Source organism: Ochlerotatus camptorhynchus, unplaced genomic scaffold (assembly GCF_037179485.1).
Source record: "Ochlerotatus camptorhynchus isolate MF236.1 unplaced genomic scaffold, CSIRO-AGI_Acam_v1.1 ptg000530l, whole genome shotgun sequence".
Classification (NCBI taxonomy): domain Eukaryota; kingdom Metazoa; phylum Arthropoda; class Insecta; order Diptera; family Culicidae; genus Ochlerotatus; species Ochlerotatus camptorhynchus.
In genome coordinates this window covers 5,305,411-5,332,257 of record NW_027041014.1, presented here as the reverse complement: position 1 = coordinate 5,332,257, position 26,847 = coordinate 5,305,411, and the positions used below count along the sequence as shown (strand labels likewise).

The 26,847-nt window shown below is 41.2% G+C and overlaps 1 protein-coding gene across 9 annotated transcripts in view; it reads right to left on the bottom strand.

Moving 5' to 3' along the window:
* LOC135713046 (basic helix-loop-helix ARNT-like protein 1) overlaps nucleotides 1-26,847 on the bottom strand; it is a 288,167-nt gene that overhangs the window by 11,179 nt on the left and 250,141 nt on the right. For all 9 annotated transcript variants that reach the window (XM_065236128.1, XM_065236121.1, XM_065236123.1 and 6 more), the window contains 6 exons: nucleotides 25,103-25,293; nucleotides 2,188-2,450; nucleotides 1,936-2,125; nucleotides 1,644-1,875; nucleotides 553-1,572; nucleotides 349-491 (listed from right to left, as the gene is read on the bottom strand). In XM_065236128.1, coding sequence (XP_065092200.1) covers nucleotides 349-491; nucleotides 553-1,572; nucleotides 1,644-1,875; nucleotides 1,936-2,125; nucleotides 2,188-2,450; nucleotides 25,103-25,293 — 2,039 coding nt within the window. The remainder of the gene's footprint in view (nucleotides 1-348; nucleotides 492-552; nucleotides 1,573-1,643; nucleotides 1,876-1,935; nucleotides 2,126-2,187; nucleotides 2,451-25,102; nucleotides 25,294-26,847) is intronic.

Here is a 26,847-nt window from a genome sequence, read left to right as displayed (position 1 = left end):
TCCAACGCGGAGTGTAATCACTGAAGCACTTACTGTACCAATAGCAATATACAGAGAATGCTGCAATGCATAATCACGATGTCTGTGTTTGGAAAACAATCACAAAATTAAATTTTGATTGCCTTTCTTTTTGCACACGCCGGTAAGCTACACAGACTCCTCCCATCATGAGTAGTTTGCTACCAAGTAGCGACACTCTCCCTTTGCGTAGTTTGCCAATGTCGAATCGTCATCAATCTCCATTCTATCTACTCAACGTGCACGCAGCTAACCACACCAAAACAAAATCTATCCTGCACCGTGGGGAGATTTCCGTTGGAAATATCAAACACAAATCATTCAACTCACCGCTATCCTGTCCAACCGTTGCTGCGAGCTGTGCAAGTCCTCGTAACCGCTGACCTGCCCCCGAATAATGGCCGTCTCGCTCTCTATCGTCAGCAACGACTGATCGACCGCGTGAATCGCATCGGGCAACATAGTAATGAGATCTACAAAGACATAATTTCTTAGAACCTAGGTCCGCCAAAGATCCCACCGGGTGCTGCTTACCTGTTGCCGGATTGGCCAGCCTGTTCATACAGACATCCAGACCGGGGGGACTAGCTTTGGATCGTTTGAGCACTAGGTAATCGGCCGTATGACCGACGGTAGTGTCATCGGAAGTGCTAATGCTGCTGTTGCTGTAGGTTCGCTTCAGCACGCTGGTAGACCGCACATGACTGTTTGCCGAGTTATCAACGATCCGCGAACCGGACGGCGATGGAGCTGCAGCAATGGCGGGCGGTGAAGTCGGCGGAATGCTGCCACCGAACGGACTTCGACTGTTCCGCTGGAAATGTGATGCGGGAGAGAAAACGGAACCGCTGCTACTGCTACTGCTGCTGCTGCCGGCCGGAGAGAAGGGCTGAATGAAACCATGATCGGAGCCGTGCAAGGGAGGCACTCGGGATTCCGAGGCGGGACTTTGGGCTTTCTGTAGTACGGAAGGACGTTGCATGGCGGCGGCACTTGTGATGTTCCCTGGTGAACTGCTGGAGTGGTTCCTCGGTTTGGGACTGGATCCAGAATCCCTCAACGGGGAATTACTTCCGTTGGACAGCTTCTTCGAAGCTATTGCAATCACGTTCATGCTCTTGACGATGGCCGACTTGACCTCCTTCGAACTTGGTGCAATTATGGCGAGCTGCGAGTTTCCGGGTGCATCCGAATCATGCGATGCGATGGATGGAATTGCTGAATGTTCAACCGGTTCGTCGTCTTCTGAGTGTAGATTGGTTAGCAGATTCCGTACGGCTCGTTCGATTTGCTTCTGATTTTCCACGGCCGGTTCGTCGCTTTCGTCGGGCAGTTCTTCCTGCTCCACGATGACGGAAAATTTGCGTTTCATTTCCCGCACAAGCTGCCGGCCTTCGTCGTCCGTGACTAGGGTGTTGATGCAGACAAAGGATTGCACTTTTTTGGAAGCGTCATCCACTTCCAGGTAACCGCGGGTCTTCAGGTAGACAAAGTCTCCGGTCCGGGTCATCAACCGGTAACAGGATTCGCCATAGTTTTGACTGTAGTCGTACACTGAAATTGAAAGTAGATGATTGTGTTGTGGGTGTTTTACGGTAGATTGCGTTTTTTCGAAGGGAACTTACTTTGCCGTAGGGCCACGATGACCCACCGGACGTCGTCCTTGTGCATGAAGGTGAATGGCGACAGTCCGGAGACCTCCGTAGTCAGGTATCCCGCCACGACCGATATCCGATGGTCACATTGCACTATCCTTCCGTCAATAAGATGACGCGTTTTGTACTCATACCTGCAAGCCTCAATCAAACGATCACAGATGGTTGGGACCTTTTGCACGCGTACCATTGCAACTAGCACCTGTTTTTGTGGAAAGGATTCGTTAATCTAAGACAAAACCTCGTAATCGCAGGTACTTACAATATCATTCCCATTAATGCTATGTAGTGAAATCCCGTCGTCCCGGCCCCGCGCTCTTCGCAGTAGCTGCAGTCCGGAGGGACCACTCGGTCGTTCACCACGTGGAGCGGAATCCGCCCTCCGGAAGCAACCATCAATCGTGACTAGTTCATATGCCGTTGGCTCCGATCGCGGTCCCGCTCGGGCAAGTCTAGAATCATACTCGATCAATCAACATTCCAATTTTCAATCAAAACTTCAGCCAATGCCTACCTCAAAGAAAATTTCCGCCGATCCTGTCGCAGCTTGCGATCGATTTCGTCCTCCTCCTCCTGGGATCTCCGCTGCTGATCTTCGCTGCTCCCGTCCGCGCTGGGGGTCGCCGCCGATGCTGATGTGGAGGACCGACCTGACGTCGACGGCACGCCAGTCGAATCGAACAGATTCACTATGTTGCTAGGGACCAGCTGCTGTTTGAGCAAATTCTGATCATCCGGATGGACCATGTTGAACAGATTCTGGCCGTAGAGATCGGTCTGCGGAAATAAAGGCGGGAAAATCATGGATCAGTACTAGTCAGCGCACACCGTCAACCGACGAACCGACATGCCACATGGAGTATTTCGTTTGACCACAATTGTATTTGTCAAATGGAAGGCATGGAAAATCATTTACATTCATTTGTACTAACTTTATTCATAAATAGAATTCCGTAAAATGGTGTATGAGGCTTTTCTAGGTTTTTATATTAGCTACAACTTTTGTCAATTACTCAAATTTGTATCTCTTATGCATGACGAACTAGAGCGGGCAGAACTTGTTATTGTTTTTCAGTGAATGTAATTTACATTCACTAAAAAACAATGGTGGGTTCTGGTCGCTACGAAAGCCTGCATGCATCATTTTACGGAATTCTGTTTATAAAAAAAGTTAGAGGCAAATGAATGAATCTGTCAAACGAGGTGAGACGCAAACCAAGGCAACATAAATTCTACGTGTGTTCGTGTCCTTGCTCATGATGCGACGCGATCGGATGAATAGATAGCGGTAGTGTTTAACGTATTTTAAATATAGCATCTTGGGAAAGGATTGGATCAGCCCAAATTTGAGTTCAGTTTACTCATAAATCGCAAAAAGTGCAGGAACTCAGCGATGAGTAATTTACCTCATGATTTCCTCAAAAATCTTCCGGAAAATGAGGAAAATTGACGAAAATTTTACTAAGTCTTGGAGTAGTACCAATAAACTGAGAGAACGCAATCTTTACTTTTCTCGTATTCGGGATTATTTTCCTGGAAGAACATGAAGCAAATTCACTCATCGCTGAGTTCGTGCACTTTTTGCGATTTATGAGTAAACTGAACTCAAATTTGCATTGATCTCATTGGCCGTGTATGTTGTATGAGCTGTCGCGTCAGTTCGTCGATGACCGTACTATCAAATTGTCGTTACAATTGACTGTAATCATGTAAAAGTCGTTGCTGTGTGATAAGTAATGTTTAGCCTGATGGTTCCTCGTTACTGCATGAGAACGTGTGCTTACGTAAGGCCGTGCGCGTACATTGTAAGTTTTATTGCCTGCGCTGCAGAAAGCAGGCTCCCGACTTTAATTAAATACAGTACTAAGTGGCGATGGGTAAATATTTGCGTAGTAATATAAATTGTAACGTGCGCTACTAGCAGTCAACTCGACACGGAACAGAGACGTGTGCCCCGAGTGAAGCGAGATCTTGCACGTTTTCCGGCGCTCTGGATTCAAGTACCGGTAGGACTTGTCTGGTTAGTTGTAATAGATGATACGCAATTTGTGTTTTGTTTGGCTATGGGCTAGTGGGTCCAGAACTATACTTGTGAGTTATTCCCTTCCCAGGTAACTGTTACTGTTGAGTGACTCCTATTTTCTGTAATTGAATTAAGTGCTCCATTTCATATAAAAATTACAAAATGTAACGGGGAGTTTATAATAAATCCAAGTAGCGGAAATTCGCTGTCATGCTCTACACGGCGAATTAGAACGATCCAAATTTGAGCTTAATTCACTCATAATCGCCAAAAGTGCAGGAACTCAGCAGTAGTGCAGTCAATTTGCTCATGTTTTCCCAGGTTTTTCCAGGATTTTCCAGGGAAAAATCCCGAATTTGAGAAAAGCAAAGATTGGATTCACTCAGTCTATTGGTACTACTTTGTCAATTTTCTCATTTTTCGGCAGATTTTGTAGGTTTTCCACAGGAAACCATGGGACAAATTTACTCATCGCTGAGTTCCTGCACTTTTGGCGATTTTGAGTGAACTAAACTCAAATTTGGGTCGTTCTCATTCGCTACAGCAGGGTTCTCGTGGAGGTGGAACGCCAGCACTCAGCAAGCAAAGGGAGGAAAATAATGCGATTAAAGTCTGGTTCACATGGAATCCGGACACTTTATTTATTCTATATCAGCGCCTCTAGTGGTCGGATTTGGAATGTTTTGACAGCGATTTGTTTTGAAAGTACACGTGTTCAGTGGTGAAAGTTTCGTCTCGAGACGTGCAGTATTAAAAAAGTCGTACTAGATGGAAACGAGAAAAGAAAATTGATCCTGCGCCCGAAAGCCCGACGTGGTCAATTCGAAATATCGCGAAAAAGTTGAAAATTGGCCTGAGAGATGTTTTCAAGCGGTTCCGTGATCGCAAGAGTGTGGCCCGGAAGGTTCAAATCAAACGCCGTGCTGGAACTTTTGATCGGCAGCTGAACTGAAAGCTTTTGAGGCCGATCAAGAGAAAGTCCGTAAATTTACAAAATGCAGCATTCACACGCTGAAATTAATTATGAGCTTAAGTTGCGAAATCATTCAGAGGAGATTGGAAAGGATGATTACACAAAACTTCGGTTGCTGTGTAGGCTGTTTCAAACAGATCAGAAAGAGAGAAGGGAGTACAGACCTCCGTACAAATTTGAGCAGGAGGTTGACATGATCGTGAATCGTGTTCAACAAATTCAACAGGCACTCGAGGAGAAAGAAGATCCGTCGTTAGCGTCCCGGTTAAGGCATTATTACCTTCGGGTTAAAAGGGGGGAGACGGCTGACAAAGAAATGGAGCTTCATCGCAAAGAACTCCTTAAATCGATTAAGGAGACTTTATGGAGTTTGACCGACAAACCCTCAGGTGACGATGTAGGTGCAGCTGGAGATGGAAATACGTCAAATCAGTACGAAGGAACGAATGGGTGCAATTCCGAAAAATCCGGCATCACAACATAAACAGGACCCCAGGTAACAATTTGATGCTTAACAAGTGTTGTTCAATCGATTTTAGTTCAGCCTTAGTTTGAATAATTGTTGTACATAGACCACGTTAACCTTTGTTCAGCTTTTAAACATCTAAATCTGGTGATTTTAATCAGCCAAAAGCTTAACAGTAATATAAATTATAAGCTTTTTAAGGCATTCAATAACAGTCTTCTCCAACCCTTGTTCAGCCTTCTAGTTTTATTAAGAATAAAATAATTTAATACCACTTCATACCTTATATATTTTTATGGGACTGCAACAAGGTGCTGACTAACTAATTGGATTTACATATTCATATTGTTATTATAAGTCTAAAAATTACTTTTGCATTTCGGGATTCGAACCGGCAGTCACTGATTCACAGGCATCAATCATACCTACTGGACCACTTAGGCATATGTGTGGAAAGAGGTATGATCATTAACTTGAAACACGTCAAATTTAAGTTGAATAACAGCAACCGGAAGAGTATTATACAGCAATGCAGAATTGTAAACACAGAAATATAAATGTTAATGCTTCCAACGTCGTCGCAACCCACTTCTACCTGGGGCGATTCATAAAAAGCTCCTCTACCTTGTCTCTACTGCTGCCGTTGCTTGGGATTAGAAAGGTAGGCAGTGAATGTAGAAGAACTAAAATGCCGGAAATGCAACGAGTTACACTGACTACATTTAACAAATCAGGCTATCAAAATATTTGTAGTGCATTGCTGATTTGTGTAGTAGTGTTAAGCTTAAATAAGGCTTGTTCAATCCTTAGATCAGCTAACTTATTGAGGTTGAATTATGGGGATGCAATTAGCTTCATCAACTACTAATCAATTATATATTCAGCCTGCTTTTAATCAGCTTTGTACACCTTAAATCAACCAATAATCAGCTTCTGTTCTCACTGTTCAGCTTGAATTGTTACTTGGGACGTACCCTCAAACGGTAAGAAGGATACCCAGCAGAGAGTACCATACGAAGAGATGAGACCATTCTACAAAAACTGAAACCCCAGGGTAGCCACGACCATCAGAAGGAATCGGAAGATCGGAAACGCACGGAACAGGTTAAGTGAACTAGGAAGATGCCAGCTAGAGACGTTGATACGGAGAACGACAGTAGTGAGTTTGAAACGGTGGATCAAAATTGCAATAGATATAGTACACGGAGTAGTAGACGGTAGGATACTCGAGGAGGCAAGAGTTCTAGGTCAAAACGAGACCAGTAATATACAATAGACGAATCCAGTAGCGAATACGGAGAACCGCAGCGAACCAACCGAGGACTTCAGGGTGATGAATATCGGAGGCGGCAGGCATAAAGGAACTGGCAGCCAACGGAACCGGCATCAACGAGATGACGAACGGTTCAGAAACAGGCGGTGACCGATGTAGTGCAAGAACTTCCATTACATCTGATGGACATAGGGGTAGGAATTTTCAGCAATCTCGAAGGATTGAGCACTGGAAGCTCTCCTTTTCCGGGGACAACAGAACAGCATCAATAGAAAATAGAAGTTGAAGAAGATAGCAGAACAAGAAGGTGTTTCTCAGCGGAGTTTACACATAATTCTGGAAGGTCAGGCCTCGGACTGGTTCTTTACATACGTGGACGAATTCGAGGATTGAGATGACTTCGAGGAGAAAATCAGGTTTCGATTCGGGAATCCAAATCAGGATCAAGGAATTCGACAACGGATACACGAGCGGAAACAACACAGAGGTGAATCTTTTACTGCGGACCAGGTAGGCAGAACCAGAGAAACAATTAAGGGGATGTACGTCAGGGAACCTGAACATTCCAGAAGACAACAAAGTTCCCGAAGCAACACCACATTTTGACCCTATCGACCGCATTCATACCATCAAAATTCAGACAAGACGATGTCCCTATCTACGTGTGAACGTTTTCGACACAGAACTAACAGCTCTATTAAACACAGGTGCCGGGATAAGTGTTGTGAATTATCTTGAGTTATCGGAGAAGTATGGTTTGCGACTTCATCCGACCAGATTGAGAGTATGCACAGCCGCCAACACTGAATATAAATGCTTAGGGTACCTCAACCCTACAAAAGCATCACAAGGGTGGTACCAACAGTAGTAGTAGATCTCGAAACCTATTCTAGGATGTTATTTTTGGCGAAGTTTTGGTATTACACCGATGGCAGACCTGCGTAACGGACCAGAGCAGATAGGTCAATTTAATGACACGGACGAGCTCATAGCTTTCATCCTGGAACCGATAGGAGAACTTCCCAAAATTCCGTCATCAGGGAACGATACGACGCTGGACGTTCCAACCTTCGAAATCCCGGAGGAAACACAGGAGCCTACGGTGGATACTGTTGAAGTCGAGCACGATTTGACGGACGAGGAACGACAGGACTTGGTACAGGTGATGACAAATTTTGAGTTAACCAGCAGCAAGAAGCATGACGGTCAAGGACAGCTACCCCATCAGGAATATGCTGGAGATATTTCAACGGCTGGAAAACGCGAAGTACTTCATTGATTTGATGGACGCGTACTTCCAGATTCCGCTGAAGGAGGAAAGCATGAATTACACGGCCTTCCGGATGACCAGAGGACTTTGTAGGTTTAAAGTTTTGCCATTTGGAGTAACAAATGCACTCACGTGTCTCGATCGGCGGGGATTTTTGAATAAGTGAGTTCCTCCGGTGATGATACTGGCGAGTGTTGTTTTTCGTGAGTAGGTACACTCCCGAGCATAAGTATAAGGACACCTCCAAAAAAACATGACAAATTTGTTATGTTCATATCTCTGTCATGTTACGTCCAATTTTCGTTCTCTTTAGATCTTTTGAAAGGTATTGGATCGAACTTTCCTCGTAGGCAAATTGTTCAATATAATTTTCAAATTTTGTGTGCTCACCCAAAATTACAATATTTTTTCAAAATTTACTCTGAAGAATCGTGACTGATTTTCTCAGAATTGGGTTGGCAAAATTTTGAAATAAAACTAGCAGTAGAACACTTAGAGATCGTCCATTAATTATGTCACACTTTTAGGGGGGAGGGAGGTTTTGGAAACTGTGACGAGCCTTACAAAAAAACAATTAAGGTCCATTTAAAAAATGTGACAAAGGTGGGAGGGGGGAGGGTTGAAAATGGGCCAAATTTGCGTGACATAATTAATGGACCTTCCCTCATGCTATATCATTCATACTATTGAAATAACCTTTGGAGATCGAAAATTGAACAAAACATATTTGCATGGTTTTTTGGGGTGTCCTTAAACTTATCACCGGTAGTGTAGAACGATCGGTAGCATCAACTATTATCTCATCGCGATTGAGGCGACCTCTTTGTGTGGAGAATCTCGATCCATCGTACCGCTTGAGTCTTCAGTTTCGTTTTGAAATTAAATTTTTGGTTCTGATTGAACAAACCCGCCCTGAGGTCGGGTTTCTAGCCGGACAAACAAGACTCGACGGACGGTCCTCCTTGGAGGTGGCACTTAAGCCGTCCGTTTATCAAGCCAGGGAACGATTCAGAAGACGGAAAACCGTTAGCCGCGTTTTGCGCGCTACATTTTGGCGCCCAACGTGGGACTTGAGGCCGATCAAGAGAAATCCAGGATTTTCGGATCGGGATGTCGCCAAAAAAGACGATGCCAGCGGATCCGTCTGCGAGCAGGTTATCGTTCATTCCATGCCTTCAAGCAACCGAACAGGACGATGAAGCAGAATCTAGTGGCCAGAAATGTCCAGAGGAAGTACAGAGGATGCCTTCTCATGGAGGACGAAACCTATGTCAAGATGGATTTCAGGCAGGTTCCCGGACAATTTTCTTTTCTCGACTTCCATCTAGTACACCTTTTAATACTGCACGTATCGAGACGAAACTTTCACCACTGAAACACGTGTACTTTCAAAACAAATCGCTGTCAAAACATTCCAAATCCGACCACTAGAGACGCTGCTTTAGAATAAATAAAGTGTGCGGCTTCTAAGTGAACCATACTTTAGATGGATGGCTAATGGGTGGCAAAAAACGCAGTTTCCGCCAGTATTGGTGAGTTATTTTCCGTTAAAGTTTATGGAAAATTCACTATTTTGCCATTAGAAATGCCAAAATAAATAAGTTTTACGGACGGATTTGGACAGGTTTGCACCTGTCATACGAAGGTGTATTTGACGTATTTTGTTCGATCATGTATTCAAACAGTTCAGTTCTCGATAACTTTTTCAAAGAGACGTATCCAGTGATGTCACGGTATATTTAGAACTGGTTACTCGCAGATTTAGCATATGTGTCCCTTAAAAGAATGCCCATAATTGTAATTGAGGGAAGTGCATACCAATCTAGAGTACCCAATATTCCTGAAATTTAAGCAATTTTCCATGATTCCTCGGCAATTGGAAGTTCCTGCAAATAATTAATGGAACTGCTCTGAAGTTCTCTGATTGGTTCAGGTAATCGGAACTTCCCTGAAAATTGTGAAATTGCCTAAAAATCTCAAAACTTTTCTGGAGTTCTCTGGAATTCTCTGAGGACCTCAGAACTACAGTTTTCGGAAATTCCCTGAGTTTTTAGTTAAGTTTATTGAACTGAACTGAAACTCATTGACCATCTCTGATGTTATCGAAGCGACTTGGAAGCTCTTACCCTGAACATGTCTGGACTTCTGTGAAGTTCCCAAAATATGTATGAAGTTTTTTAAATTTCTCAGGAGTATACGCATACAGATCTTTAAACTTCAGCTGTCCTGAAGTTTTTGGGATTGCCTTTAAGATCTACGAGCTGTGGCTATTGGAATTTCTATAAAATATTAATTTATTTTCTCAAGTTCTGTGGACTTCGCAGAAGTTTTTAATGACTTCCCTGAATTTATTAGAGCTTCAGGGCTGTTACAATATTTTCTAAATTTGATCCGCGAAAACCGCGATTTCGCAAAAGAAATCCGCGACTTCAAATACTAATCCGCGACAAAAAAAACTGTTTTCATTACCTAAAAATACCATTTGCATACTACTACATGGCATTTCAAGCTTATAGCATATAGCATATTAGATTTTGCCTGCTCTGAACTTAGTGTTCTTTGAAGTACCTTCACATTGATTTGAGAGCTTTCTAGGGCTGTACCATTCTATGCCCAAGGAGGTAGAGCAATTTGCCAACCCGAAAGATTAATAGACCGAACGGGACTCGAACTCAGTCGCCTCCAGCATGGCCTCGCTTTGTAGCTGCTCCTTTACCGACTGACCTAAAGGAGTATCGTTTGTATCCTTTGAAAAAAAATCAGTTATTTATGAATGTTTTTTTTTTTTATTATTATTATTATGGTCACTTTAACACTCTTGAGGCATTCGTGACTTGTCCGGGGGTGAGATTTGAACTCGTGACTTTGGCGTGAGAGGTATGGATGTTAACCACTACGCCGGGGTCACCCCTAGTTTATGAATGTTTCTATTGAATAATACAGGCCTAGATTTGATGAAGCATTATTTAAAAAAGTTAACCTTTGCGTCTCTGACGTATTTTGCTGTCCTAAATGTTGTAGTTAATTTGGCGCTAGTTTTCTCAATATTTGACCGATTCAAACCAAACACCCTGCACATAATCGAGAAATTACCAGAGTTTCATAAGTCACACTTGTTGGTCACGTCGCGGTTCTGTATTTACACAGATATTTCTTGGGGTCTGTCCAATGGTGAGACATTGTATTTTCGTTGGCAAATCATAACCGAATCATATATATGTGACTTTGTGGATCATGCACGACTTATTACTATGTGTACTGGAAATTATAGGTTTTACAAATTTGATTTTTTCTACTAGATCAACCAAAACTGCAATAATGTCTGTAGTATCGAAAAATGTCCAATCAGTTTCAAAGTGTCTATGTGGATCATGCATGATATATTTCCGAGTAATCCAGATGTAAATTCTTAAAATCGTCCTGGAGTTCAGATAATTTGATCTACTAGATCAACCGAGATTGGGACAATGTCTTTAATATCAAAATATTTCCAGACAGATGCACAGTGTCTATGTGAATCATGCATGAACTATTGCTATGTATACCAGATGTTTTAAGTTCTCCAAATCGTTCTGGAGTTCAGGTGATTTATTCTACTAGATCAACCATGACTGGGATACAGTCTGTAGTATCGAATTATGTCCAAACAGATTCGTAGTGGCTATATGGAAAATGTTTAATTATTTCCACGTATACCAGATGATCTATGATCTGTAGTATCGAAATATCGATATGGACATCCTTAGGAAATATTTGGCATACACGAATATAGGTTGGCATGATCCACATAGACACTGCAAATTTATGTGGACATATTTCGATACTACAGATATTGAATTAGGCTTGGGTGATTTAGTAGAAACATAATCTGATCTCCAGAATGATTTCAGAACCTATAACATCTTGTATACGTAGCAATAGGTCGGGTACAATCTACATTCACACTTTGAATCTGGTTGGACATATTTCGATACCACAGACATTATTGGAGTCTTGGTTTATATAGTAGAAAAAATCAACTGAACTCCAGGACGATTTGGAGAACCTAGAATATCCGGTATACATGGCATTTACTCGCATATATACAATTTGTTTATGATTTGACAACGAAAAATGCTATGTTCACCTTGGAAAAAAAAGGAAAATGACTTGCATTGGACAGACCTCAGGGAATTTCCGTGTAAATCCGGTGTGACTTATGGAATTGAGATCATTTCTCGATTATTTGCAGGGTGTTTGGTTTTAACCGGTAAAAAATTGAGAGCCAAATGAACAACAAAATTGATGACAGCAAAATAATCCGTGACGGAAAGGTTACAATGAATTCCACAATTTTTGTGACAGCACATCAGTCCCTTGGCGATTTTCGCGACATCATTTAATGTTTCCGCGATTTTCGCGACTGAAAGTTCAAATCCGCGAAAATCGCGAAATCCGCGAAATTCGCGAAATCCGCGCCTGTTGTAACAGCCCTGGAACTTTTCAAAAGTTCCAGCAGTTTCCTTGAAGTTGATTGAAGCGCCTTGAAATTCTCGAAGCTTCCCTGAAGAGGTCGAAGTTTTAAAGAAGTTCTCAGATCTTACTTTATTATCGCGCAGTTTGTTCATTAATCTTCCCCAAAATCCTCGTTATTTGCTTTTATTCCTCAGATCTGCTGTAAAGTTCCTATCAAATGTGTGGACCAGTCTGATATTATCTAATATTTCTTGGAACTGTCCTGAAGTTCTCATTATTCTTTTGATAGTGTTTCTGAAATAGCTCTGAAATTAATAAAGCTGCCCTGAAGATCTCTTAATTTCCGGACGTTTTCTGCACTTGGATCTATAGGAGCTTCTGTTGAGTTTCCGGAATTTTTCTCAAGTAACTTCTTTGATGTTTTCAGGAATATCTTTCATTTTTGAAACTTTTTGATGGGTAGAGTTGGGAGTAGTAGGTAAATATAATTTCATTTTGATATTAGTATAGCATTTCCTCCCAACTCTGAAAATCGTGAACAAGTAACAAAACACTTTGGTTGAATGTAATCGCTATTTTCCTGCCTTAAAACTCTAGAAATTTTTCAGAAGCTCTCAGAACTTTCCTGAAATTTCCGAAATTTTCCTGGTATTCATGGAAATACTTTGAGGTTTTTAGAACCACCTCAAACTTCACGTTACTTTCCTTAAAATATTTTAACTCATTTGAAGTTTTGGAAACTTCTGTAAAGTTTCAGAAATTTTCCTGAATTTATTGGATTGCTTCTTGAAATCAGATCATAAAACTTCCCCGTAGTTCTGGAAGTATTCGGTGACGGGACTGGACGGAACGTCGGTGCTGATTCATTAGAAACCTGCATTACTGGTGTAATTCGAATTATTTTAGCTGGTGTTTAACGATGATCAAAATAATCAAAACAAAAACATTGGACGCCATGTTGAATCTATGGCGTAGGCAAAATATTGTCCTTCGCAAAGCCTTCTCCATCAGCGCTGGCATGGTAAATTCAAAGCTGGTTACTTGCTAATGTTTTAGATGAGAACACCATTTCTATTGGGCGAAGTTCTAGACAGTTTGGCGGATTAGCTGTCTTTGGCACGTAATTGACCCCTGGTGCATTATACCATTCTAGGACGGATCTTGCATAGTGACAAGAGGCCAAATCAGGCCAAAACAGAGCTGGAGTGTCGTGGCTTCCGATGAATGGTAGCAACAGCATTTAGATAGATATGAACGTTTTGGATTTCCGGCCGCAACTACATATGGCCTGCCAAACCAAATACTTTTTGGGGAATTTCGAAAGCTTCTTTGTCCGGAACATCTCGGCAATGGCATTCTTCTGCATTGCAGTAAAAGCCAAACCCGAAAGCTGTTGAAAGTCTTCGCGCACGTATGCTTCGTCATCCATTATGATACAAGAAATAGCAAAAACTGGGTGAAATGCTCCTTAGCACGGCTTTTTGTAGTGAAATTTTGCTTATCATTACGATTGGGTACCTTTTTAGCTTTGTACGCCTTCAGCCCATGCCTCTGCTTCACTTTTTGTACATATGGTTTTGATTTTCCAACTATGCGAGTCACATTACGCAGGGTGTCGACTCAATGAAGAAAACCAAATTCCCTGATATTCCCCGATTTTCCAGTAATTTTCAAAAAAATCCAGGTACATGGTTTTGTCAACACGACCTCTTTAGCTATTACTTTCCTCAGATATGTACTACCCAAAAAAAAAAAAACTATTCTAGCTGCAGACCAGCCTATTACAGGCACAAATTAACTGCATAAGGAAATTTTGGCTGTATCAGCTAGTCTGCAGCCAAAATTTTTTGTTGGGTAGTGCTTTCGGGACATTTTTTCATGAAATACCCCATGTACCTCTCGCCAATCTCAAATTGAATAAAGCGTTCGATACATTTTATAGGATGCAAAAAAGACCGAAATCGCGTTTTGCCAAAAACGGGAAGGCACCGCATTTTTCTTAATTAACAAATTGTAAGCGCCAGGGAATCAGTTCAATTCATGATTAATAGTGATGTGTGGAGCAAACTGCAACCATCTCGTTATCAATCTACAAACAAGGCTTGCTTAATCGCTTAAAGTTTGCAGCAAATTTGCTCGATTAACTTCATGATATGAGAAGAGGTCCTTGGCATGGCGATTTTCTCACCCTTAGAAGCAGTGTTACATCTTGCATATGAAACACTTGTCTTTAATGCCTTTATAATTTTCTCCCTTGAGTACAATTTGAGACCCAGCTCCACAAGATATTCCGGATAATACGCTTATCAAAACGCTAATTCACGGCCAGATTCCTAGGGTGGGAAATCGTAAAAACAACGCTTTCACCTCCAAAATTCAGTAGCTTAATTTTATCGCAATTGCAATACTAAAACTTCGTTGAGAAGATAATTTTCCAAGATAACCAGATTTACAATGAAGAACTAGAATACTGAATAACACCACTCTATGCTGTCGAGGCAATATTACTGTACGTTTCTTGAATCATTATGCAATCATAAAAGTGCTATTCCAAGGCCATTATCGTAAATACTCATTTCAGTTTCTTCTCTGAGCTAGTCAGGCTGTTAGGAACACAATAAGGAACAAGAACTACAAGTGATCAGAAAAAAATAAAATCATTTTCTTCTCTTAACTCATTACCAGTCTTGCATTTGTTAAAAAGCGCTCCAATGCGCCCAAAGGATCTACGTCAGACGCAATCATGCGTAACATCTATTAAGAGACGCACATACCCATTTGGAGGTTATATTTTGCAACAAATAACAACGTCTACGGAAATAGATTTTTTATCAACCCTCAGTAATTCAGTTTAACTCAGGAATGAGTCGACACCCAGTAGTAACTGAATTTATATTAGGCGCAAAATCATTAAAATACCTTTTATTTTAGTAATTCTTTCTCAACTTGCAAAAATGCCATATCAAGCATTGAGCAACCACAAATGCGCAACTCTATTTAAAATTTCAAACCATCCTCAAACTAAACCGAGTAATTAAGTTGTTTGAAACTAGCAAAGTTTGTCATACTTCTGTGATTAAGAAATATTTCCCTGAATTTCGATTGAATTCTCCGAGATTCGCTGATTTTCCAGGTCCAAAAATGAATTCCCTGATATTCCCTGATTTTTCAGGTTTTTACAGGTAGTCGACACCCTGTTACGGTTTGGATGTTTCTCATTAATGGCTACCACCTTCTGGTCCATTTGTCGAGAGCATACTTTTCGATTTGTTCCGCTTCCAACCTTCCGATCCACAGGTAAGGGCTGGTCAAACGAATTACACACACTAAACACGGTACTCTTCGGCAGTTTTAGCTTTTTGGCGAGATCGTGTACCGACAATGTTGGATTTTGCTGCCGTTCGTACAAAATGCGTTTGCGTACTTCCACTTTATTCGACGCCATTTTTTTTCCAAACTGAACAAGAATGTAAACATGTTGTACCACGAAACAAAGTGGAGAACTTCAGCTGTCATATAAGTGAAACGTTTCAGCGGTTCGTGAAATATTTCAAAAACTACACTGAAAGAAAAGTGTCCAATTTTTAAGGTGGACAGGCTTTATAACTGCATGTACACACAGTTAAGTTCTCTCTGGGATGTGGGTAAAACTTATCTGTAGTCAGCTCACCATAAAACTTAAAAATACTAACAGGTTAGAGCACCATTCATAGACTGCAATCAATTTTGTCAGCTATCGATACCTGAATCGTGCAATACATGGTGGGATCAACAGCTCTCTCGCCGAGTACCAATTGACCTTCAGCGACGGTTCCTATGATGTTTACGCACTTTCCGAAACTTGGCTCAATGGACATACCTCAACGAATCAGTTGTTTGGCGAATCATATTCCGTTTATCGACAAGACCGGTCGCCTTCGAATAGCAACAAAACCACTGGAGGTGGTGTTTTGCTGGCTGTTCGCTCGAGTTTTAAATCCCGTACGCTCGACCCTCCTGATGGCTCGGCGGTTGAGCAAATATGGATCGCAATTGCCACTGTCGATGCATAGGTAGAGTATGCGTTGTGTATATTCCCCCTGATCGAGTAAACGATGAATCTTTGATCGAAAAGCATATCGATTCGCTTAACTGGGTGGTTTCGCAGTTAGGACCAAGAGACAACGTTATCATCCTAGGCGATTTCAACTTGAGCCGCTCTTGGCAGCGTAGTCCACATGGTTCTCTGTACCCGATTACATCACGATCCTCGATTAGCCTGGCATCACGGAAGCTGCTTGATGCGTATAGCACCGCTGGACTCAGACAAATGAGTGGAATTGCAAATGAAAACAATCGTACGCTTGATCAGTGAGAAACTTTGCGAGCACAGCACAGTTATGCAAGCTTCATCACCGCTCGTTAAAATCTGCAGGCATCATCCTCCTGTACTGATGGAATTCAAGATAAGTTCACACCAACGCTTCCAAGATACCTCTGAAAGCATCGCCTATGATTTCAGAAAGGCTGACTTCAACAGCAGAACGAGTTCCTCGCACATGTCGATTGGGACGAGGTGCTTCAAAATTGTGATGCCAACCTCGCTGCGTCGACCATATCTGGTATCCTGTGGTATGCCATCGATCAGTTCGTTCCCGTGAAGTCTAGACACGAACCGGCTAAGCCAGCCTGGTCAAATGCTGACCTCAAGCATCTTAGGACTGTGAAGCGGGCAGCTCTCAGACGACATAGCAAGTATCGCACGGACTCCACGAGAATGAGATATATGACGGCGAGCACTGAATACAACCAACTTAATAATCATTTGTACAACGCATATCAGGACCATTTGCAAAGGCGCTTCAAGACAAATCCCAGAAGTTTTTGGCGTTACGTCGATGACCAACGGATGGAATCCGGACTGCCCTCTACGATGACCAACGGATTGTTCGAAGCTGATTCCACCAATGACATCGCCGACCTGTTCCGTTCTCAATTCAGCAATGTTTTCACTAATTTCCCGCAGGATGTAGCCGTCGCCACCAGAAATGTTCCTCAACTTTCGGCCTCTGGGCTACAGTTCGTGATCACGAACGATATGGTTATATCAGCCGGAAAGGATTTAAAATCCTCCACAGGATGTGGTCCGGATGGGATTCCATCGCTTGTCCTCAAATGCTGCGCGGATACACTTGCAACACCACTAGCAAGAGTATTCAACCTATCTGGTGTATTCCCAAACTGCTGGAAGCAGTAGTATGTTTTCCCAGTTTTCAAGAAAGGCTGCAAGCGGATTGTTTCTAACTATCGGGGCATAGCTGCGTTGAGCGCCACTTCTAAGCTGTTTGAGGTGATCGTTCTGCATAAGCTGGTTCAGAACTACGCACACTACATTTCGATTGATCAGCACGGATTTATGCCTAACCGTTCGACGACAACTAATTTGACTTGTTTCACTTCGTTCGTGATCCACCAAATAGAAAATGGTCAACAAGTAGACGCTATTTACACAGACTTATCCGCGGCGTTTGATAAAATGAATCATCAAATCGCAGTTGCTAAATTCGACAAGCTGGGAATGAACAGTAACTTGCTTTCCTGGCTTCGATCCTACCTAACCGGTCGAAGTACGTCCGTCAAAATTGGAGACCACGTTTCACCCTCCTTTCCGGTTTGGTCCGGTGTTCCCCAAGGAAGTCACTTGGGGCCGTTTCTATTCTTGCTGTATATGAACGATGTCAATTTCATCTTGAAATGCCTAAAACTCTCGTATGCCGATGACCTGAAGCTTTACTACATGATTAAGCAGCCACAAGACCCGTTTTTTCTGCAACAACAACTGGAAGCCTTCGCGGAATGGTGCCATATTATTCGAATATCGCTGAACGTGTCCAAATGTTCAGTTATTTCATTTGGCCGCAAGCAATCACTCTTCCATTTTAGTTATGCTTTGGGAGGCGTGAATCTACAACGTGATTCGACAGTCAAGGACCTGGGGATTCTGGTTGATACAAAATTAACCTTCAAGGATCACGTCGCGTACGTTGTGTCTAAAGCCTCATCGCAACTAGGATTTTTATTTCGCTTTGCAAAAAAGTTCAAGGACGTTTACTGCCTAAAAGCTTTATACTGCTCAATTGTGCGCCCTATCTTGGAGTATTCGTCTATCGTCTGGTCTCCTTATTACCAGAATGAAACTCTACGTCATCTTAGGTGGAGAGATCCATTCAACCTGCCCAGTTATGAAAGCCGTTGTCTACTTATAAATCTGGAATTACTAGAAGCAAGACGCAACGTGGCAAAAGCGTGCTTTGTTGGGGATCTTCTGCAAGGCAACATTGACAGTCCTACGCTTCTTAGTCTCTTGGACATCAACACACGTCGTCGCAATCTTCGGTCGCACTCGTTTATCACCATCCCTCCGGCAAGAACTAATTATGGCTTTCACGAACCTTTGCGAAGCATGTCCCGTGTATTCAACCGGTGTTATTATGTGTACGATTTCAACGTGTCACGAGAAACAAACAAGCGTAGTTTTAAACAAGTTTTATGTTAATTTATGTTATTCGTTAGTTTTGTATTTAGTTGTAGAACAGGTGTCATTGGGGTAAACATTTAACCTGTAGACTGATAAACAATAAACAAGACACAGGAATACTCCGAATTGCACGGCAGCCATCCAACTAATTGAGCTGATAATTGATGATGTATGTGTAGTTTCTTAAAAGTTTCCTTGAAATGTCTTAATTTCCCTGGAATTCTTTAGACTCCCAAGGTCCCGAAATGTTCCTGAAAATAACTTAAATAATTAACGCAGTTATCAGATTTCAAATGAAGTTCATCCCTCCAATTTTCGAAACAAATTCTTCAATATCTTATAACTTCTCCAAAAATCTAGCTTTCCTATTGTTTTACTTGTTTTCCTGGTGAATTGGAACTGCTTGAAAGACCTTTGAACTTCCCAAAACTTCTCTAGACTTGACTGAATTAGCATCCATCTTCAACCTCTCTTTGGATTCTGGGATCTTTCCCGACTGCTGGAAGGATTTTTTTGTTTTCCCTGTCTTCAAAAAAGGTAATAAGCAGTCGGTGTCCAACTTCCGTGGTATCCCTGCTTTATGTGCAGTCTCAACACTTTTTGAACTTCTTCTTCTTCGCATTTCAAGCTTATTGCATATCGCACATTAGCTTATTGCGTGCTCACGACTTAGTGTTCTAGATGCACTTCCACAGTTATTAATTGAGAGCTTTCGATGCCTGTACCATTTTTGCATTGATATGATTGTGTGGCAAGTCCAATCATACTTCTATGCCCAGGGAAGTCGAGAAATTTTCCAACCCGAAAAATTCCTAGACCGAACCGGAAATCGAACCCAGCCACCTCCAGCATGGTCTTGCTTTGTAGCTGCACCTTTACCGACTGAGCTAAGGGAGGCCCATTTTTTGAACTATTGGTGCTAGATTATTTAAAACACACATGCTCTAGTTATATCGCAACTGAACAACACGGTTTTATGCCGAAGAGGTCGACCACTACAAATCCCGTTCAATACACATCATCAATCATACGCGAGATGGAAAGAGGTCATCAAGTGGATGCTATCAACACCGATTTTTCTGCTGCTTTTTAAAAAAATCAATCACGAGATTGCAGTGGCCAAACTAGAGCGACTTGGTTTTCACGGTTCCCTTCTTGATTGGCTTCGCTCATACCCCACCGGTCGACATATGTCAGTGAAGGTTGGAGATCATTTTTCTCAACCGTTCGCTGTTTCTTCTGGTGTACCTCAAGGCAGTCATCTGGGACCGTTCATATTTTTATTGTATCTGAATGACGTTCATTTTTCGATCCGTTGCCTGAAGCTGTCTTATGCTGACGATTTCAAAGATCGAATTGATGCATTGTTTCTTCAGCAGCAGCTGGGCGTTTTTACTGTTTGGTGTGACAAGAACAAGATGGTATTAAATGCTTCTAAATGTGCCATTATAACGTTTTCCAGGAAAAAATCACCTATCTGTTATGCTTACAGCCTGCAGAAGCAAATATTAAGCCGTGAATCTACCATTAAAGACTTAGGCGTCCTACTTGATTCAAAACTCACCTTCAAGGACCATGTGGCTTATGTTTCCGCTAAGGCATCTTCTCAACTTGGTTTCATTTTTCGTTTCGCCAAAGACTTTTTGGACATTTTCTGTTTAAAAACACTCTATTGTTCGCTAGTCTACTCCACATTAGAGTACTGTTCCGTAGTAAGTATGGGCTCCTTTTTACAGCAACGGGGTATTGAAGCCATTCAGCGAAGATTTGTACGTTTCTCTCTTCGTTGGCTACCCTGGAGTGATCCTTTCAATCTCCCTAGTTATGAAAGTCGCTGTAATTTGATGTCCCTACAATAACTTAGTGTTCGCCGAGGCGTCTCTAAGGCTACCTTCATCGCTGATCTCCTACGATCGGACATTAATTGCGGTACACTTCTGCAGCAGTTGAATGTCAATATCAGACACGTAAATCTACGTTCTCACACAAACTACGGCGCTAATGAGCCTTTGTCTAGCATGTGCAAGATTTTCAACAAATGTTATAACTGCTTTGATTTTAATATCTCCCGTGTTAGGCATAATAACCTGTTTTATAATGTACTTTTAACTTCCTGGCGGTTGCTGTTTTCTGTATTTAAATTATGTTAATTATGTTATCATTAATATCTTTTTATATGTTTAGGACTTAGTTCAAGCAAATGTATCTGTAGGATTCCATGTTATCTGTTGGTACTGAAATGATGAGGTTTTGCGCCCACTAGTGTGGGCTTTTTCCTCCAAATAAATAAATACTAATCAATGGCGCGACTAGATTACTCCCAAATAAGCATTATACAAAAAAAGCCTTAGATAGGGATCTAGTTTTATTTTTTTTTTGCTTTATTAGAGAGATTTTTAGCCTTGGGCTGGTTCATCTCTTACTATAAATCTAGTTTTATACAACCGTCAACACAAATCCTGCTGAATCTCTAGAGCACGAATGGTGTTATCATCTGCACGAAACATGGCGTCTACAACTCTGGCATCAACAGGAAGTGGGTGATTACCGAGAGAGATCAGCGACAGGAGAGAAGAGGATATATAAGGTATTCCTCCTAGTGAGAGAGCCTCTTTTGATTCTTGGAAAAATCACCAGTAAGTTCGACTACGCGGTTTTTTACTTGAGGGCTATTGATTGGAGAATTATCTCCGAAAAAAATACATCGGGCAGTTTGAGTGCGGAAAAAAAAACTTTAGGTGGTGAGATTGTGACTTATCAATGACACATTACTAGGAGGTGAAAGAGGTAGAGTGGTGTCCTTTGAACCTTTTGTGTGGTGGTTTTGATCGGATTGCCTGGGTACGTTAATGATCGAAGCATTCGACACGTGCCCGATTTCGTTAGTTCCTTTCCCTACCTATAAAATTCCACTCTAGTGCGCACAGAAGAAAATCGGGTGATCTCGAGTGAAAATAGACCGTCCGTCAACATACGGTCCCGTGTAGTCGGTGAATGCCATCCTGCACGGATGAGAAGACTTGTGAATGAATCCTCGTTCGAAATCCAGGCGCGGCCTTGCCAGTGAGCAGCCGCCAATCATCAGTCCGAACGCGATCGGCTAATTGCTGTTAACATAATGTTCACCCTTTACCACGTGACCCGACCCCAGTTGTTGGTAGTTCGCAACCCACACCACTACAAACACCCTGCGAAGCGATCAGCATATCGCACGGTAAGGTACGTGAGTAACCACCCGAGCAAAGTCTGAGATCAAATTGAAATCTAAATTTGATGTTGTGATTTCGCTGATAATGATTACTCAGGTTGCTGTCATTTTTTGGTCGTTTTAACAGTTAAAATATCATCACACTGAAATCTATTTCTACTATCAGCGAGAGCAAACTGAAAACTAAATTTGATATAAATTTCCTGTTGATAACAAAACAAGTATTCAATTTGATGTTATGCTAAGGCAATGAAAACAAACCCGCAACAACATATTTCTGAAGAGCAAATGTACAGCACAATGAAAAAAAATTAGGTATCAAATTTGTCAATTGCGTAAACTGAAATCAAATTAAGATTTCAGTTTGAAGTTGATATCAAAACTTGATTTCAATTTGCTGTCATTTTGATACTGGACTTTGCTCGTGCAGTATCTATCTCTCCCTCGTGGTTTACCCACTATTGTGGTCGATCTGCTGATTGACGGCGCCCATCCGACCAATGGCCGCAACGCAGCATGCTAGCTACCGAGTGTTGCAATTATATTTTGCAAAGTGAATTGCTTTACCGTTGTGAGGCTATCTACGATCGGGTAAGTGTCAATTCGTCTGTTCTTCCCTTGGTTTGCCCTGAGTACTTTGAGAAATTTGTTTCAAAGTCTAAATTAATAACTGTGGAAGTGCATCTAAGTTGAGAGCACGCAAGATGCTAATATGCGATCAGCAATAAGCTTGAAATGCGACGATGATGAAGAAGAAGAAGAAGAAGAAGTTAAGCAGCATCCATCAAGGAGCTAAAGAAAATTGCTTAGAAAGGCATGTAAACTTCCGGGGGGAAAGATTGTGGAAACTTCCAAAAGCAAGTACTGAAAACATGTTTAGACTTTCAAAATCGTTTTCTGAGTAAAAATTAACTAACAAAAAATGTATATAAAAACTTCAAAAGTACAACCAAACGTTGAATCCATTTACATGTCAAGGCTCAATTGCGTTAGCTTTTCGGAGCCGTAACTCAATGTATATTGAAGAGTCATTTTTTGTTAGTAAAGTTTGAAACACTATTTTGGATTTTTTTTTTAATTTAATAAAACAATTCCTTTTTGGGAAAACTAGATGCGTAAACAATTTCAAGTAATACTCTATTGTAGAATATTTTTTCTTGAAAACGAATTATTTGGTCAAATAACTTTGCCTTAGACGTCATTTCGATTGAAGGTGACGTTTTCGAGTTAGGATTGGCTAACAAATGTCGGAATGAATTTCATTTTGCGAGATTGAAAATGGCCAAATTTTAGCTCAAATTTTAATGATTGACCATAAAAAGCAATTATACAAAGTTTCAAGCGAATCGGAGAAGGTCGAATCTGAAATTCAATTTTCTTTTTTTCCATTTGGCCTCGAAATGCTCAACACTATTTACCATCTGAACAAACCACCTTGTGTACTGACTTCAGTTTTTGTTTGGGTAAAATAAAAACTGTGAAAATCTATTCTTTAACATCAATAAGCCACAATATATCGGCACGCGATCAAAGTGATTATTATGCTGCAGAACATAACAATCACGTTGATTGTGTATTCATTGACTCAATACAAGTATCCTGCAGTGGGTCAACAAGAAAGACTTCCGTCCTGGGCGGCTGTTTGCTTTTGTGTGTGTATTAATTAAAAGTGTTAAAATTGTCAGCTTTTTGGCATACATTGTTTGATCACCCGATATCATGCAGCATCGACAAAACGAGTAAACAAATACAGAAGTAGCCAGTTTGGTCATGCAAATTCGAGTATTTTTCTCCACAAGACGCGTGCCAGTTTTGGCGTCAATAGTACAGAAATATTTTCATCTAAAATGACGCATAATCGCCAATTGCGCTTCTTGTACCCAAACTTGCTTACGATAGATCGCACTGCTGGGATGCAAATGTGAAATTCCTTATAAAAATACGTCACTCGTTTCCGCTCGCGTAACTTAGGTTTTCGGAATATGCATGCTGGTACTGAATTTGAACAATGAATGTTGTTTTTAAACGATCATAGCACGTGCTTTTCTCAACCGGTGTACCGTACGCGCGTGACGTAAGTGATTTTGTATTTACGTAAAATTTTACTTTAAGTGACGTGAGAATATGCATAGTAAAAGGAAAACGTATATCGAGAAATTGCAACGGTGTTTACTGCTGAAACAGTTTGCCGATCTGGAGACTGCGAACCGGGTGACGAGTGCATACGAGAAGGCCTGAGATGTCCAAGACCAGCGTTTATCAAACTTTTGGCTATTGCGACCTACTTTAATGCATTGCATTAGCTCACGACTGCAGTAATATTTTCGCATATTTTCTGGTGAACTTCTTAAAGTTTTCTTAACCTCGAATTCAGTAGTGTAGCTTACGAATACTATTCGAAAGCAGCTACTGCATTGTAATAAGTTTGATTTTTCAATGTTCAGGTCTGTGCGAAAATGTTACCTTGCAATTATTTTTTGCACAGTATACTTGTCAAAAACCAGACGAGGTTAATGCTATGGGACTCATTTAAGAGCTTTCAATTTGCTGCAACTTTGTGTGACATATGCGTGCTACTTGGGTAATAAAAGCAGACAGCAATATCATACGAAGGACATAGTTTTTTCGACTAGCTCGGAACTGCAATGACAATCGAAATGTTCGGAGATTGTGATCTTGATATCAGGATTAATAACCAAACTGCAAAAAAAAAACAAACATTCAGCTTATACCGCAGCCAGTTTACCTCGAGAGTTGTAAAAACTGCAACTCGAGTTGACAATCAAGACCATTCTGCATTGCTACTGAGATGCAATCGCACCAGGAGCTGTTTGTTGAATTAGGTTAAACATTTTTCAATACCGTAGATACCATAAATGTCGCCCGATGATTGATTGGTAGCTACTGTTCATGACATGTCATTTGATTTCTAGATTACCAATTAGCACTGACCTGTTCTACGTAGGAGATGCCTTGCAAAAAAAAAACACTTCAGATTCAGATTGACCCAGTTGAGCCAATTTGATAACAACGCCCATTAACGTTCACCGTGCACTTAAGAACCAGTTTACATGAGTGACAAAACAAAAAATGATGCAAGTGGGCTGACTAAACCCGTTCAACCTTTCAAACCACAAACAAGAAATTCGAATCTAATCAGCATTTGATCGGGCGCGTCATAAAACAGCTCAATTAGAAAGCCTGCATTTATTTTGTTTTTCTTTACCTAGGCTAAACCACTCACCTGACAGTGTCCCAGAAACTGCTCGACCGACGCGGAAACGAGCACGATCTGCCCTCGGCAGGTTACGGTCATCAGGAACCCGTTCAGCATCCGATACAGCGTGTCCTGCACCTCGGTTTTCTGCACCATTGCTGCCTTTTGGTGTTGCTGTTGAAGCTGCAGTTGCTGCTCCGATTGGTCTCTGCCGAAAACTGAAACCAGAAGAACGAACACGGGGGGTCGGAATTTTAGTGGTGACAAGATATCTTATATGAACGATGGCATGGGCTTTGGACAATTGCAATCTACTAGGGAAAACTTGTTAAGACTGGGCTATTCGGTCAGATGAGACAGCTGTTTGTATCGAGCTGAGTTGAAATATCGGTTTGGATGAAACTTTGCGAAGGGATAGGAAATAAGTTTAACCCGTAAAAACCCGGGACGAACTTTTTATTTTCAAAAATGTTTATCTCTGAGATGCGATGGAAGTTTTTTTTTACATTATTCTGGTGAGAGGTTTTTACATCTGTTGGGCGGTACTCTCCCCTAGGACCCTTCCTTTTTTTTAATATTCGAGAATGTGTTAGCACTTATCATTGCGACAACATTTTGATTATTTTCGTGGAACTCCCGGAAACGATAGAGAACAACCACATGCCTACAGGCCTCCCTTGGAATCGTTTCCATATGTTCCGGACTATGGTTCCATATGGTCAAATTTATTATCCATCATACACATATCAAGCGACACATCGAATCACATCTACTCGATGAAATATGACCAATGGATTTCAAAACGGCCAATTTTTTAGAATTTTTGCTTCTTTCATATGATCATAAACTATACTGCCTATAATCGCATATCTGTCCCGTATGGAAAAAGCAGGGATTGACAAAATGGCAGTCGCAGTTACGAAGTTAAATGTCCATGTAAATATTTGAAAACTCATAGTGAGCTTATTGATATTTTTCAAGTTAAAATCAGTTGCAATTGAGCTACCATGTTTGTTATAACAGCGAAAAATGTGGCAATTCAAAAAGCAGAACTGGAACTTAATTTCTAGACGATTGAATTTCAGAATGGGACTGATATGCGATTACTTTACTGTTTTTTTTTATATTTTTCATGATCAAAGTACGTAGTTTTATAATGTAATACAAAAGTATATGTAACGTCCGCTGAATTGAAGTTTGAATAAAACGATTTGAATTTGCATCACAATAATCTTAATAAATTATTCAAAGCTTCTAGTGTCAGCACCAGTTTTAGCATCAGTTGTGCCTTTGTTAGCCCTTGGTGTGATCCAGTTTTTAACAGCAGTGATCATTTATAGGTCATTTATCACTGGTTTTGGCACAAATTTACTCAGTTTACTCATTTATAGGATTACAAAATAACAAGTTTCAGTAAAGATTATTCCACTAAAGAGGACGCATTTTGAAATCAAATAACCCGTTTTTCGTTCGTGAAATTGTCAAAAAAAAATTGGATATTAGCGTCGGACCTGTGCAGAATATCAAAAAACGTTACAATATCAGAACCTACAAGAAGCAAAAAGCACCCAAAAGGACGGATTCACAGAAAGCTTCTTCGAAAATACGGTAACGGAACTTGAATGACGTTCTCCTTCAAAAGCCGAACCGGTGCATTTTGATGGACGACGAGATGTATGTCAAATTGGATACCAGTACACTTCCCGGGCCGCAATTTTTCAACGCTAAGCAGAGGACAGATGTGTCTGATGATGTGCGATACATCCGAACCG